The sequence below is a fragment of the Amblyomma maculatum genome, chromosome 11 (assembly GCF_055883805.1).
Source record: "Amblyomma maculatum isolate TAMU_Amacu chromosome 11, ASM5588380v1, whole genome shotgun sequence".
Taxonomy (NCBI): domain Eukaryota; kingdom Metazoa; phylum Arthropoda; class Arachnida; order Ixodida; family Ixodidae; genus Amblyomma; species Amblyomma maculatum.
The window spans coordinates 38,720,602-38,736,602 of record NC_139354.1 but is presented as its reverse complement, the minus strand read 5'-3'; the positions used below and the strand labels follow the sequence as shown (position 1 = coordinate 38,736,602).

At 42.8% G+C, this 16,001-nt stretch overlaps 1 protein-coding gene across 2 annotated transcripts in view; it reads right to left on the bottom strand.

Annotated features, from left to right (window-relative positions):
• The window catches only part of nSMase (neutral sphingomyelinase), a 28,948-nt gene extending 12,947 nt beyond the window's left edge, over nucleotides 1-16,001 (bottom strand). Inside the window, exons 1-5 of one of the 2 annotated variants that reach the window (XM_084585004.1) lie at nucleotides 15,477-16,001; nucleotides 15,345-15,390; nucleotides 12,147-12,243; nucleotides 9,615-9,691; nucleotides 4,289-4,472 (exon numbers count right to left, since the gene is read on the bottom strand). In XM_084585004.1, the coding sequence (XP_084441130.1) occupies nucleotides 4,289-4,472; nucleotides 9,615-9,691; nucleotides 12,147-12,243; nucleotides 15,345-15,388 (402 nt within the window). In that variant the 5' untranslated portion in view covers nucleotides 15,389-15,390; nucleotides 15,477-16,001. Of the gene's footprint in view, nucleotides 1-4,288; nucleotides 4,473-9,614; nucleotides 9,692-12,146; nucleotides 12,244-15,344 lie in introns of both variants that reach the window. The other variant, XM_084585003.1, reaches the window with a different exon arrangement.

Here is a 16,001-nt window from a genome sequence, read left to right as displayed (position 1 = left end):
GCAATCGCTTGATCAGACCTAGATATGAGCCAGGCTATTGATGAGCCAGTCGGCATCATAACGATGAAATGCTGCGCCGATGGGTCAGTGATTCTTTCCGTCATTGGACAACCATAAGTCCGCCTTTGTGCAACGAAAGCCCACATGTGCCCCTGAAGACGACAAACAAGACGGGCCAGGCCTTCCGTGGATCAAAGAGCGGAATGTTTTCTGGATTTCAAAAGTGACTCCTTGAGTACATCAAGGCTTTACGGGCGGGTAGTTGTGCCGTGTCGATACAACTGATAAAGAACCAAGCACATACAATTGCAAGGAAGGAGGATAACCCGGAGCAAGATTTCCGGGCTAGTAACGGGTGGGTCACATGATACATGCGCCGCAATGAACTTTCCTTGAGGCGGACGACGCTTTGCTAGTGGCTACCGCCAGCCTATGAGGATAAAGCCGTCATCTAGATTCTTTATAAAGATTTGACAGGAGAAAAAGTTCTTGCTCTCTCAAATAATCAACGCGGACCAAACTCCACTTAATTTTAACATGTAAAGCAGCAGAACAGTAGAGCAGAAAGGCACGCGGACTGTACACATCAGGACGTGATGGCAGATGGGCAGAAGCTGCCATCTTATGTCATTTCTAAGTGTAAGACCCTCCCGAAAGGAAAGCTCTCCTTGGTGTGCAGGTGTGGGTGCAAGAAAAAGGGCGGATGACTGGAGATGTAGTGATCAAGCGGATCAAGACTGTGGGAGGAGCGGCAACCGGGAGCGCTTCTTTTTCCGTCGCTCCTTGTTGTGGGTAGCTTTCGTGGTCATCTCCAGGAGACTGTTCGGGCCAATCTGAAAGAACTGCGTGTGGACCTGGCTGTCATTCCAGGTGGCCTTTTGACAAATCTTTACGCAAGCTGTGTAAGATAACATTCGGAGGCTGTATGCAGAATGGATGGACGAAGCCAAACATGCTAGACGCTGGGCGGAAAGATCAAAGGGCCATCTGCGGAGCCGCTGTGCAGATGCATGTCGACGGCATGGGACATGGCTGCTGCAAACGTGTCCATCGGAAGCTTTAAAAAAAAACAGATTTCAAACACTCTGAATGCGACTGAAGACCACTTGGCGTGGGATGACGGTGAGGCATTGGGAAACGGAATGTGGAGCAGATACCAGCGATTGCAGAGTCGACACAAACTCAGATCAAGACTGATCAAGAGTAGAACTGCATGGTTGGCTGTGACTGTTATACCACGAAATGCGGGGGTGAGGTTGCATGCGGCAAATAAAGTGCTTCAACAATTTGTGCTTTTGGCGATCCTGTATACTTTTATACCGAAAGTAAGTTCTGCTTGAAAGCAATGTTTTCGTTATATTTACAATAGCTGGCTTAAGAATTCCGATTCACACATATTTAAATTTGCTTGTAAGCACACAAAAACATTTGCGCGAAAATTTTCCCCGCATAATTATCGTATCCCCTAACTTTGCATCGATTTTTCGTGAAAAAAAGTGCGAGCATTATGTGAGTAAATATGGTATGCAAAGAGTGGGAACATCAAGACACTTTGATAAGCAACCTGCCATGATGACCACACTTGGTCATTGCAAAAACAGTGATTGAAACAGTGATGCTGCACATAAATCATGGTACTTTAAGGTAGAAGAAAGAAAACTTATAGTTACGAATATATAGTGGGGAATACACATGATGCAGACAAATGGTACATAAAAGTGCTAAATGTAACAAGGGGTTATTATTCATTGACATCCACCCAAGCACAGCATTGGGGCTACAAAGGAAAGCTCTACAGCCTTCTCAGAAACTTCATAGTTGAAGAAAAATTTGACCTGGATCAGAGATCAAACCTGGGACCACCGCAGAGCAGTTGCTCTATCAACTGAGCCAACCAGGATGGCCAGCAGATCAGATGGTAGGGCGACAGTGAACTGATCGAAAGCTTAAAGTGGGAATGGTGTACACTCGACTAAAAGTGTTAATTGCAGCACGTTTGTTGTTAACTGCAAACAGTAGCTAACCAACACGGCTGCCTCTTGCACATTTCAGAGCACAAAATGGCCAACAAGTGAAAACAAAAATGGATGCATTCATCAGTGACCATACAGGGCACTGATGACCCTTGGGAGCACTTATACCTCAGCCCACACGAATGTCAATTTATTGCGATTAAACATAGTTAATTAAGCATACGCTTTGATAACTCCAGTATGATACGCAATCATACTGGTGCTTTTCCTCTATGTCAGCTTCTCGCTCTTCGTCGATCTATCGAGCCAGTCATGCTTTCTTTTCGAGCTATATTGGCTGGATGATGAGACTTGGCCTGATGCCTGCATCAAAGCGTTGGCACACTCCGAAAGGCACACACCTCATCCATGGTGAAACTGAGCAACCAAGCAAAAGCAAAGCAGTTGTTAAACTCCCTGCCTAGTCACGTGACATCAAAGCAGACAGCCTTCATGTCCACACCTGGGATGGTTGCTTGGTGACCCCGGCTAGTGCTACGAACAGTGGCATGAGCAGGGGTGCTCACGCTAGGCCCGCTCCCCGCAGGGTCAAGGTCAAATGCGCAAGTGAATGATCCCGGGAGTTGCAGTGTGGACAGTAGAGCTACGCTCTAAAAATAAGGGCTTACAAGCATTTCATGTTCCTCCAAGCCTAAAAAAAGAAGAATAGCTCAAACCACTACGTACGGGGCCCCGAGACCTTTTCCAAGACCAAATCAAACACAAATAGCAGTGTAGAATTAAAGCAGGATAAAGTGAATCGAATAACGAAAAGATTGAATTGAATTGAATTCAAATAAAATGCCTGGTTGCATGAATATTTGCTACCTGTAGTAGTAACACTGCAGTACTACAGAACTAAACTCATGCAGCTATGCAACTGTCAAAAAACAAAATACTTATCTCCACAATGGGGATACACAAAATGGAGTCAGTGTATTGACTCTACAATAGTCATTAAATTAACTCTGGCTGCTCAAGACGAGAGAAAATATACTAGTCCCATGTATCAATGGATAAGAGAGGCGCAAGCTATATGAGCCTCGGCCTTCAAATGAGTCCTGATGGTAGGGCTAGCTTTTTCGCTCCACTGTTCAACCTTGAGTGCCATCATAAAACTGTCTCTGTGATCATGCCACGGATGACACGGAACCCTCCTTGTCAAAAATGATCAATGTCCTCCTTTCAGAGCAGACCAAATGCAGTAGTGTAATGTACAGTGTCAAAAATGGTCAATGTTTTCAAAACAGCTGTTCAAGAAGGCTAAGGCATTTTTTGACACTAACTGCTTTTGTACTACACTAAAAATTGCACACAAAGTTTCAAACAATTTTGCGCTTGTATTACTCAAGTCATTCACCAATTTTAATATATAGGTTGATATTTAATCTGTTATTTGGAAATTGTAAATATTCGCACACTCATATTCATAGTCACGACGTTGAAGTTAATCCCCTCGTACCTACTAGTGTGGCGTCAGGTGCAAGGAGATTAATCTCAGATTAGCTGAATTAACCGGATCGATCACGGTGACTGATCAACCCCATTGGCTGAAGGGTCCTCTAGTGAGGGGCATTTACTGCAGCTTTCTTGAGTTGCGCCCACCTACATCTACTCAACATCAGTTTGCAAGTGAACGAAAATTCCAAAGTCAGTCAGAGATCGACACTGATCGAAAGCTCCATTCAATGCCTGCGACTGAAACTTGCCAAGTGGCATTTGTGTATACTGAGGAAACAAATTACTCGTATACCTTTTTTCGGTCTTTCACAGCCCCCTTCCAGTGCCATGAACATTATTACAGACAACACTCAAAGTGTGTTCTAGGCAACATATTTAATGCCCTACGCAAGTGCTTGTAGTCAACACTGTATGCTCAGTTTAGACAATATGTTATAGAAAATTACAGTATAAAGCTACAAACAAAAACCTTGCAATAGTATAGCTGGAAATCATGGTTGACAATCAATCAAAAAATGTAGATGTCTTTAACCAACCCATCATCATATTTGCTTTTCGATGGAGGTGAAAAGCAAGATATCAGTGTGTCCCTCATAGCCTGAGTTGCTTTGGGACATTAAACCCCATAAACCAATCCAAATCATCATCATATACACCATTATACACACTCGTCGGCTGGATGGTGCCTATTATACACTGGCATTCCAACAGATCAGCACTTTAATACTATGGATGCACATTGCAGCAAAGAGGACGACGACGATGACGACAGCCCTAAAGAAGAGATGTGTGAAGAGAAAAAATAGTGTACTCACGTGCGTGACATAGAGGTTGACGTTGAGTCCTCGGTGCCTGACTTTGCAGAGGCCAACCACCTTACCACCAAACCAGTCTCCGTGGAAGATCTTGTGAGCATAGCCGTTGAGGTTGTACTTGAGCAGGCCCGCATCCACAATGATGCTCTTGGAGAGGATGCACACGCCACTGCCGATCACCCCACTGCACGTGAAGAGATCACAACTTTCAGGCGACCGCCCATGAAGCAGGCGGCGAGGAGAGTGCCCATCCCACGCACACTGTAGGAAAGTTCTTTTCAATGACGTTTTCAATGCGCCACCATCATGGTAAAATAAAGACCGAACAAGACGTGACAGTAGCTAACAGAAAATAGTACAACATGCTGGCACACAGAATGCAAGATAATGACGTTGCATAATAACGTGCTGCCTTTACATGCATAATGGACAGCCTAATTTGATTGCTGTTAATATGAGAAGTGTGTGTGTTACAGAGGGTAAAAATTTACATACTGCTCAATGGAAATTTTCCCTAGTTTCAGCTAGTAACGAAAGGAACACATGTAATGCACATATACTCGTTATGCAAGTAAATAAAGTATTAAGCAACCAGCTAGAACAATCCATATAGTACTATACTGGTTTTCGATTCTTCTTGTGTACAACTGAACCTTATAGCAGAAGAGGAATGAATTCTGAAATGGTTTTGTTAGGAAAGCTGTTGCAGGTGTATACTGAGCATCTTTCTATCATTGGATGCACCTGTTTGCATGCATCAGGATGTTGGATACCACGATAGACAAGGGCGGAAGCAACTGCGTGCTCATGAAGTTTCAATTGCTGGACAGTAACCAGGCAGCTTTAGTATAGCGTAGTGCCCGTTTGAGCTTGCACCTCCACAGCTGTCAGAGCACAATGACATATGCCTCGTCGACAACTGTTTGTGTAAGTCACAGTCACTGCTTCTACCAAGAAATGTAAAATGCAGTGTGGTGCCATCTAGTAACGAAACTTCAAAGCATTTCAACAGAGATAAGGAGCAAGCACCCCTATTCTTCGAAGGGCCCAACCAGAAATTACAATCGAATGTGACGACAATGCCTAGAATAAAAAAAGCCCTGTGTACTAAACAAGACCTGATTAGTACTTAAATGTGGTCGTGTGATGGAACGCACTGATAACGGCAAGGTTTCACCAAAACATGTCGCACCAGCTTGTTTTGCGCATTTTAAATGCTAAAATGACTTTATAGAAGCTGGTTTCTTTCAGATTTCAGTGCTAGATTCTTAAACCAGGAGGAGAGACCATTTCCTTAACATAATTTCTCAAAACATTTTGCTCAGCTGTCATGTCTTAAAAACAAAAAGCACAATACCACAGAATGTGGAAAGAGCAAGCGCTTTACAACTGAAACACATTTCCAATGAAAACACAGGACCCATGAAAGTCCAAATAATGTTACATTTATCCTACATTATGGTATTTCCTATGGACATGCTGTAGGTGTGCTAGTTTGAGAGATCCTGCAGAGCAAATCCATAGAACCCATTCTTGGGGTCAGTTATTGCAGTAGCTGCAGCACCACGGTTCATTGCAAAAAAAACTTTTGCAGTGAATATTAACCGCATTGATCCTATATCACAGCTTTCATGGGATGTCCGCGCGGCATTGTCAGGAAAAAAAAAGTGTATATGAAACGGTGCTGTACAACAAATGGGGGTGGAAGCAGGCTCGAGCATTTTGGAGCAGCTTTGGAGTAATAAAATGAGTTTTGGAGCATTCGAATTATGATTTAGAGCATGTTTCTAAGGTCATACGCCGTTCATAATTGCAGTCTTTGTTTTCTGAACAACAAAATCTACAATCTGATTCCTTTTTATGCATGTTCAATGCCTTTCCAACTTCACATTCATCTCTGACAAGACAAACAGCCAAAGCATGTAAAGATATATATATATATATATAACACAGGCTGACCTTAGCAACAACTTGGAAAAGACCAGCAGCAAACGCAACGCTTGCTGGTGCACTTCATAACTGAACACCTAGTCTGGCCTAATGCATTTACTTATTTTATATTGATGGATTCAAATGCCAAGTCTACCACTTCCATGCGCTTGAGCAGTGATACTAATTTGGAGTACTGATGAATGGGCAGGATATTTCCGCTCAATATCTTGTGCATATCTACCTATTTTATTTAGAATAGAGCTCAAAGCCCCCAAATATGGGCTATTACATGATTCTTTTCGATCCTATGTCTGGTCTTATCTGATAAATTCCTGAGAATCGGTTATTCGGTCTGCCAAAAAGGAGCCTTCAGACCACAATAACTCGGCTTGATAAGCTTGGCACCAGTTCCGTTTTCATACTTTTTGCCTACTGTGGGATCGCAGATGTCTGCAGCGCCACCTCGATTACCTTGTTTGTTTGTAAACATGGAGGAGGTCTGCAGGGGTGGAAACAGCTTGAGCATTTTGGAGCAGCTTTGGGACACAGCCAATGGCATTGAAGGGTATAGCATCATTCAGCTTTACTTCACTGCCTCCTGCCAATATGTTATCAGTCTTTGCTTGAGCAATGCTGGGGCTCATTTTTAATATCTTGGCAGTAGGCCATATGCCTTTCCAACACTCTTGAGAAGCTTCCTAGTGACGGACAGCTTTGGCATTCGAGCCCATACCACTTCAAGTACGATTTTGTCTGGCGTAGGCCTGACATGCTTCTCAGGGACAAAGGAGCTCGATGTTGAAGTATTGGCTTGTTTTCATAGTAAAAGCACTACAAAGACTTGTGTATTTTTTGCAGCCGGACAAGTTTCCTAATAGCTCGTGGTAGTTTACGCTATCTTCTTCATTTGCTACTCACGCTACTTTCTCCACTGGTGATTCAAAAGGCCACAGGTAATTCAATCACCTGTGGCTCATACTAAATTTACTTGCGAACAAATATTTATTATGCTCCATGCTTCCTTCCCTTACAAAAATTTAATTTGTGTTAAGCCCAGTGAAAGATGTGATATCTTTGGCCCTGGTGCTGTGAAATTGTTCCAGAGTTCTGCTAAATTTGATGGCAGAAAATCAAGGCAGCCAGTTTGGAGCTGTTTTGGAGCAATATTTCGTTTTGGAGCAGGATGGAGCAGGCAAAGCAGTTTGGAGCAGAATGGAGCAATTGGAGCAGCGCTTCTACCCCTGAACAAAGCAAAGCACACTCTGCAAAATGGCTTCCGTGCACCTTCGCTCCAGCCTTCGCTCCTTAATGGCTCCAGCCTGTGGGCCCTCCCTCAAGTGCTCACTCGCGTACCACTTTTAACCACTGAACCCCTTAATTTGTACCTCTATTATTTCACACGCATCCATTAGCATGCAGCTGTGAGATACTCGATGCTGTGATAGAGCACACCGACATAAATACCTACAAAGCCTTGCTTTAATCAAGCAGCACTGACATGCCTGTGTGGCTGGGAGTAGCATGTCTTGCACATCACCCAAGATAGTCTGTTGGGCGAGTTGGTAAACATCCATTATTAATTTAAACAGCGCAAACAAGAAGACATAGGACCAGATAAAAGGAAGCCACAGTACAAACGCTGTACTGTACTGTGGCTTCCTTTTATCTGGTCCTGTGTCTTCTTGTTCGCGCTGTTTAAATTAATAATGGACATCACCCAAGATTCCCAAAAGGCTCAATTCCCATCTCACCCTGCTATATCAATGAAAGTCTGCAATACTATCAAACAGGGTCTTGAATACTGCCCCATTAAAACACACACATAAATAGCAGCTGCTATGAGATACAGTAAGAAAGAAGAGCGGTAAAAAACAAAAAGAACTATATTTCGTCTCACAACCTGTTTGCAACACTTTGGAAGACCGAGTTTCTCTCGTCCGATCACTGCTGGGGGCAAGACAAACTTTCGACAAACAAATTTCCTGGTTCGTTCAAATCTTCCTTAAAGGGAGTCTACCATATATGCTTGCTAGAATGCAAGGCACACTGCCTGTGAAAATAATTATTTCTTTCTTGCTTATACTGCTTTCAGTAATCTTTCAACTGCGAGTTTTTAGATCTACCAAAGTAATTCCTGTTGTGCCCCCCCCCCCCCCCCCCCTCACTCTTCTGAAAATAAACAACTGGTTACAATTACAATTACTCTATCTTAAGTTACTGTGATCAACTGCCACCTCTTGCAAGTGTGGCCAAACATATAGATGGAGAGTAAAAAAAGACTTCTTTTTCTAAGTGCTTCAAGTAATGAAAATACTGCAGGTGGTAACAAGTGCGTAGTGGGAGGCAAGCTTTGACATCATTAGACAGGACAGGTGTTCTCTACAGAGGCACGTGCGATGTGTGTCATGACTGGGACTGGCGTAGGTTAGCGCAGGAGAGTGCGGTGATCTAGTCGTGAACGAAACATGATTCGGCGCAATGCTTCTCGCAGCTAGAATACTTTTCTCTGTCACAAAGCCCTCACTAGCACTAGTGTATGCCAACAAGCAGAGGTTCTCAAAGCTGTACCTTTCGATACAACTTATATTTGAAAAAAAAAAATTGAGCAAATAGTTACAAGAGATCAACTACAAAAAAAATAGTTATTCAATCAACCGGGACGCTACAGTTTCAGAAAAGTAATTGATTATTAATAAATAAATAAAAATTAAGTCACTATGTAAAGCTTCTCTGCTGAGTGACCATATCTGTTGGTTTTCCTTTTGTGCTCCTGCGAGTATCACATATCCTATCTTTTTCAGTTTTGACAATGTCTCAGCTGGGTTGTTCAGACCGGTACAGCTTTATTAAATGTGGCTGTTTGGATGGGCTTATAACAAGAGTGCTAGAAATTCACCTCACTGAACTATTACCCTTGAAGTATCCACAGGGTAAAGCTCTAGATGCCATAGATAAGTGTCACACACACACTGGAAGGAATATTCCCATTAATGCAAAGGCAGGGAAATAGCCACGTATACACTGAGATTGTTTTTGCATCTTTCAGGAAATATCTAGCTGCCTAACCAAAGCATCTGTGGGACTTGCCACGGATGTAACCTTTTTCAATACGTGAAAAATTCATCTGTGGGACTTGCCACGGATGTAACCTTTTCAATACGTGAAAAATTTAGCTGTGTCAAAAAAACACAAATACCTATTTCAAAGCGCTGACAATAGAAACTGAGTCTACAAATGAAGACAAAAGAAAATAGCAATGCAATGGTAGATGAGTGACTGTTGCACCATACTTCCCTCTTGGAAATCTCTTATAAAACTCTGTATGCAAGGACAATGGTGGTGAAAGAAACAGCTACTGATATAAGAGCAAACAAGAGGTGACACAAGCACCAACCTGTAGAAGTAGTGGCCATATGGCAGGTTGTGCTTGGTTTTCTTGCGAATGCGTTTGTAGTCCTCCTGGCTCCAAATCTAAGTAAAAAAAAAAAAAAAAGGCTATCATCAAAACACGGTCACACAAAACAGTGAGATAGGGTTACTATTTCATGGGCAAGACACGAGTCAGCCTTTTTTTTTTTTTTTTTTGACAAAACATTCAGTCACCTTGGGACCCATGAAGGGAACTACAGATGTAAAAGTGAACAAATATTAGGCAATGAACAAATTGTGTACCGCAGCATGAATGTGAATATCTTGTTAAATGAAGACACTGAACACTGCATTTTAAGTGTCCCATTTTTTTTGCTGAAACAGAAAGCTTCCTGTCCAAAGTAATCAATTCCACGACATTTTCGCTACAAACACTGTAGAAAAATTTATCCAAAAAATTTTCAATCAGTTCATGCACCATTTTAATGTGACCCAATGCTAGAAACCTCGAACAGCGATCGCAACGACTGGGCATCGGGAGAAGTCATGGACCGAAAACTAGTATAAATCACAACTGAAAGATAGTAATTACACATTTAATGCAGAATATCATTCATTTACATAAAAAAAGTTCAAAACACTGTGGCACCATCTAGTGACAAGTACTAAAAGCATGGTATAGACAACGTGAAAAGAGTGTTGTTTTTTTATTAGAGGGCCCACTGGAGAGAGACCATATTATCTTAAAGCATGGCAAGCACTAAAAGAAGAGAGCTCTATGCACTTAAGAAAATCGGGAATAATTTCCCAAGATGTGATCACAGGGTGTGCTACATTGATAATGATAGTGTTTTGCTGCAAGAGGTCACAGCAGATTGTTTTATGTTATTTTCAAAGCCCAATTAAAATGACAAATCCTGCTTTCTAGAATCTTAGAGTGCTCACTCTTTAAACTATGAGGCAACACTTCTTGACTGCCACCAAAAAACCAAGACACATTTGGGTCAGTGTTTGGTCCCTTTGAATGACTACCTCAGCAGGATTCTGTATCTGAAATAGCTACGTCAACTGCTTTCACATGATTTTCATGACTTTCCAACCTACCTATTGCAACACAGCCATAGTATTCACACACCGTGTAAATCCGCTCCTAGTTATAAGTGAATTCACTACTATAAAATAGATTATTCATCCCGCTCAAGACTTCAGGAGCAACATTTGAACTAATATGAGGACGTGTTTGCCTTATGAAAACAATCATAAAACAGTGCATCTATCTGAGTGTGCTTAAAAAGGAAACTGAAAACAAACTGAAGATAGGGTACCGCATTCTAATCATGAAGAGATTATGCAGGCCGAAATCGAAATTGTCATAAGCTAGAAGAGACAGATGCAAGCGTTGCCAACACTGGAATGAAGTCGCGAGTTTGAAGCGACTGGTGAGAAGCCTTTTAAATCCAAATTTTTTAAAATCCAGTCTTCTGGGCGATAAATATCTTTCGCTGCTGCTGGAATATCAACGTACGCAGAAAAAGCAAAAACAGAAAAAAAACATTTTTTTACTGGAGAAAAAACCAAACAGATGAAGCTGTCTTTTCCTTTAAACTATGGCACAATTCTTATGAAATGTTATGAGTAAGCACAAAACTAAGAACTGCACACCATTTCGCAGTGTGAAGTTTAAAGCAAACTTCATGTCATAATTTGTGAAGACGCATGCTCTTCTCTTAGCTCAGTGATATTAACAAAGTAGTCCTACAAAGCTTAGTTTTCGGTGACTTTGCAGGCTTAAGAGCGTGAACTGCCATGAACTACAACAACGTAACAGAGAGCAAGGCTTGCTCGGCTAACACCGCTACAGCACAGCCTTATTATGTGTTGCCTGTAATTGCAGGACTTCTGCAATGTTCCTAAACAGAGCATCTCTTGCATGCAGGTGTAAAGTGTAATGTGAGAACATGGAACGAAGCGCAAGTGGTTTCGGGCAGTCTACACAAGCCACAGGCTCCTTTCACTTGTTCTCCTTCATCCAATGATTCCTCTTCTACTCAAGAACAGGAATTTAATGTGCCTTTCCTTTCACCCTAGTTTTCTTCTCTGAATAAAAAGTAACTTTGGATCCCACCATTAATTATTTGGCTAGGTGAGGCTGCAAAGAATGTTTCAGTCCATAAGCTCTCTTCACTAAGCATGGTCCCACCAGAGGCTCAGGCCTCATACTGTGTAAGTGGCTCAAATTCTCCAGAACCTGAGCTTATAATTTAGTGTGGGAGCACCTCACAGCAGCTCGAAGTAGAAACCGAGCCATACCAGAAAAATCGAGATAAGGATCAGTTAGATGTGAAATTCCTGTACTCAATGCTTATCTTGTTTCAGAACAAGAGGAGATTATAACAAACCATGCAAAGCCACAGGTTCAGATGGTGGACCCCGCTACTCTCTCTTCTATCTGTTGTATCTCGAGAGTGTAAAAAAATATATTGAAAACTGCTCAATGTTTCATTCAAACAAGACTTGCAAGCAACAACTGTAGCAACAGCAAAAAATATGTACTTGCCTCTTGCAAGAACACGAAGTCAAACTCGCTTGTAGCAAGGTAATTCGCAATAGCGGTCATGCGTTCAACACGGTTCTTGCTGATGCCAACAATACCCCTGCAAAGAAAAAGAAATAAAAAGCAGAAAATATAGCTGAAGAAAGCATGACACTAATGCCTGGAGCTAGGGAAAAGTGTAATGCCAACTTTACGGGTATTTATAAAGGTAAAGTTTCACAGCAAAATTGAAAGACATTGGTCCAATGTTTAGAGAAATCCCTCAAGGTGGAGTAATAAGGTTTGTTTTAGTGCAGCTGATTATGATTGAAAGACAGAAGTGCAGATTGATCATTGATCATGAATGGATCAGGAGTTGTCCTGTTTGTTGTACCTTTAATTTATGTTATAAAACTTTACCTTTAATCATGAACTAACTAGCATAGCAACTGCTTTTAATCCTTCACATATGGCAGGCCTAGAAGATACACTCATTAGTTAATGATTTCCATTTATGCCACTCATGCACATTATATATACAGTGCATTGTCAAATTCTGACAAGGAATGCAAACACATCAAGTGTCAAGCATTAACATCAAATGTTGACCATGTGACTATGCAACTTTGAAACAATAACATTTATTTGGCCAAACTCAGAGAGACAAGAATTTCACAAAAAAATTCTCATTTGATGCTCAAAATGTCATGTGTGTTGCCTGGTGAGTTAGAACATGTTCACTGCATTGGTGGTCACCACTGGGTTGTGTCTCATGCTGTGCAGCCAGGAATGTGTTAAACAGCTTGTCAGCTCATAACTATAGTGCAGTCTTTTGCTATGGCAACTACTTTTCCTTAACTACGTGTTGATACAACCATTAGCGAAATTCATATTTACTAAGCATTTAGATCAGCCTTAATCACCAGTGACCCAAACAGCCAACCTTAGCTTGTAAATGCACTAAAAGAGATAGTCATAGGAAGTGGATGCAGAATGGACTATCAACTCTGTACAAAGTGTTCGTGCATCGTCAAATCATCCTCTATTGTCAAACTGACTTTACAATTAGTAGTCAGCTGACTTGCAACATTATCTAGGGTATTGCCACCCACAGCTCCTGCCAAGAAACTTGCTTTCTGCTTGCAAATGTGTCTATATAAATGAGGTATGGCACCTCTGTCCTAGCCAAGGATAGATAATATTAAACCGGCAACAGCGTCCCTAATGTTGATCCAGTCAGAGATTGCAGGATTCTCTAGCCAGAATTTATTAACAAGTTATCCTTATGGGCAGTACACCAAAGACATCTGACATGTATAGCAGCACATGATGTTGCCTGAAATCTCAATGTAAGGACAGTGGCACCAAGCTTTTTACTCAGGTAGCCAAGGTTTCTACAACCAGATTATGATTAAATCCAGCCCATGTTTTAAAGGGAGTTCATTGATCATAGATATATCACTATACCTTTACTCAATAATGTCTGCTGTGCAAAATGCCCATGTTACAGGGAGAAGCAACCAGTGTTTAAGCTAAAGAAACCTTAACATTTAGTCTCAAATAGCTGACTGTGTCTAACTCATCAGTCCAATATCAAAGCTTCCACAATCCTTGGAAGACCCATCTATAACCCAGCCTCATGGACACCTCATTGACCACAGACCCCTAAATTTAGCCCACAATAGTGTTATTGAGTCTGACACATCAGTGGTATCAAGTCTCCACAATCATATAGTACACTAACCTGATGAGGTCATCTACCAAAGACCCCAAAAAGCAATCATTCAGGCAAATGTCTCTACAGTATGTATCTGCATCTGTTTTTGTTTACATAACTCGACATGGCAAGCCCGTGACAATTATGCCCCCATTATTTGACTAACAGGGATGCAATGCCTTCCACAATCAGAATGAAGCTTATTCAAAGCCCCATCTCCTATGGTGTCATTTGGCTTCACACATAAACAGGCACTTATCTGAACAAAAGCTTCTGTCATGCGAACGCACATGTACCACAAGCATGTGCTGATAAGTGGCAACTGTGCCTACATAGTATCATCAGGCATAGGACAGTGACGGCACGACTTCCACACAGAAAGTGAAGTCGATCGCCATACCATGCCACAGGGTCATTGACCACAGATGTAAACAAGGACTTGTCTAGGCAGATCACTTCCTTAGTGCTTTAGGAGGGAGACTTATTTCTGCTACCGTCTGGAAAGCCTCCTTCAACCTGTTGACATGCGCAAATGTAGGAAAGAATAGCACAAAGGGCGGCACTAGCGGCCAGCCAGCACTTCAACTTAAGTACGCATACAATAAAACTCCTAAATATAGCATGCCGCGCCAAAGAAGCCGGGGCCTGCCCTGACCCAGAAAAAAATGCGCCGAGAGCCGAAAAGGCAGGCAGGTATACAGTGGATGTCCTCAGGCTATGTACCGCGCTCGGTAGATATGTGTGTGCCAGACGTACGCGCACACACACACAAACATGTACCGCGGGAGCGCCGAACGATCGAAACAAGGAAAGAAAAAAAAAAGATGCCGCCGCTACTGACGGCCGAACGGAGCGATGAGGAAGCGCTCCATCTGTATCTCTGTTCTTTTACTCCTGTTTACCACTTTCTCTTTCGCGCGATCGAGCGGTCGCGCGATTTTAGATCGCGATGCCGAGATTTCTTCCGCGGTCTTGCTACAGAAGTATGTAACTATAACGTATTCGTCGCATGTGTCGGTTGCAAGCCACACATAATCAATTCTTTCCTCCTTTGCTAGACTTTGCTGTCGGCCAAAGCGATTCGGAACTGAAAGCAGTAAACCGAGATGACACTGCATGTAATATTAATGACAAAATTAGGGTTCCAGCAAAATCGTCTGTTCTACATTAATTGTGAATAGATTCTGACACGCACGGAAGCAACGCGCAGGAAACTAATAAACATGCCATAAATCACTTGTTCATTCAATCTGTTAGTGCCAGAGATCGGGCGGCCCATTCATAGCCGGTGCAACGTTCCGTTTTTTTTTTCGGCCTGAACTGTACGAAGCTGATAGCACAAAAAAATGTCTCGGCTAAATATGCGGTATCCTAAGAGCGACAGTTACGCCAAGCTGAAATCCGTCCATGCGCGATCACTGCTTCTTTTTTCGCCCACTAAGCAAGTAATGCGACGGCTAGGCCTAACGCTGCGGTAGCAGACGTGGTGACAGTTCTCGACTTACCAGCAGTTGAGGGTCATCACACGCACTTCGACTTCCATCTTCATTCCTGCGAGATGCCGTTCACAAGAAGGTCGATCATCAAATTGCACCCATGCGCTCGCGCCGGCGTCAGAAAAGAAGAAAAGCGCTTACACAGATCAACTGCACAAGCGATATCAGCAACCAGCACCAGCTCAAGCCGTAGAGAGCAGACGACGATTCCAGCTGAGTGAGCGTGGAACGCCTGGCGACCACTTCCGCAATCACGCAGATCGCGAAATCAGCGCCAACACGTGCATTCTCTCCAAGAACACTTCCATGCGACCATGGCGACCACCCGAACTGTTTCAGAAGCACCAAGAGCTAACCGTTTGACCAGCATGAGCCCCAGTGCGCAGGTCGAGTGCAGGAAAAGCAGACTGTGAGAAGAGGCGCGCGGCGAACTGAAACCCGACGATGCACCGCAGTAAAAAAACAGAGAAAGGAAAAACCAGGAACAGGCGCGTCGTCGCGTCCGTTCCAAATACGCTTCGCGCGCTCCGCTGTCCTGGTTCGTCACTGTCGCGCTGGTACTTTGCCACACGCGTCGCCGCAACGGCCTCGAAATAGCTTTTTAAGAGCGCCTTTTCTTACACTACGCACCGCATCCGATTCAAGCCTGGCGCAGAGCGGAGGTCA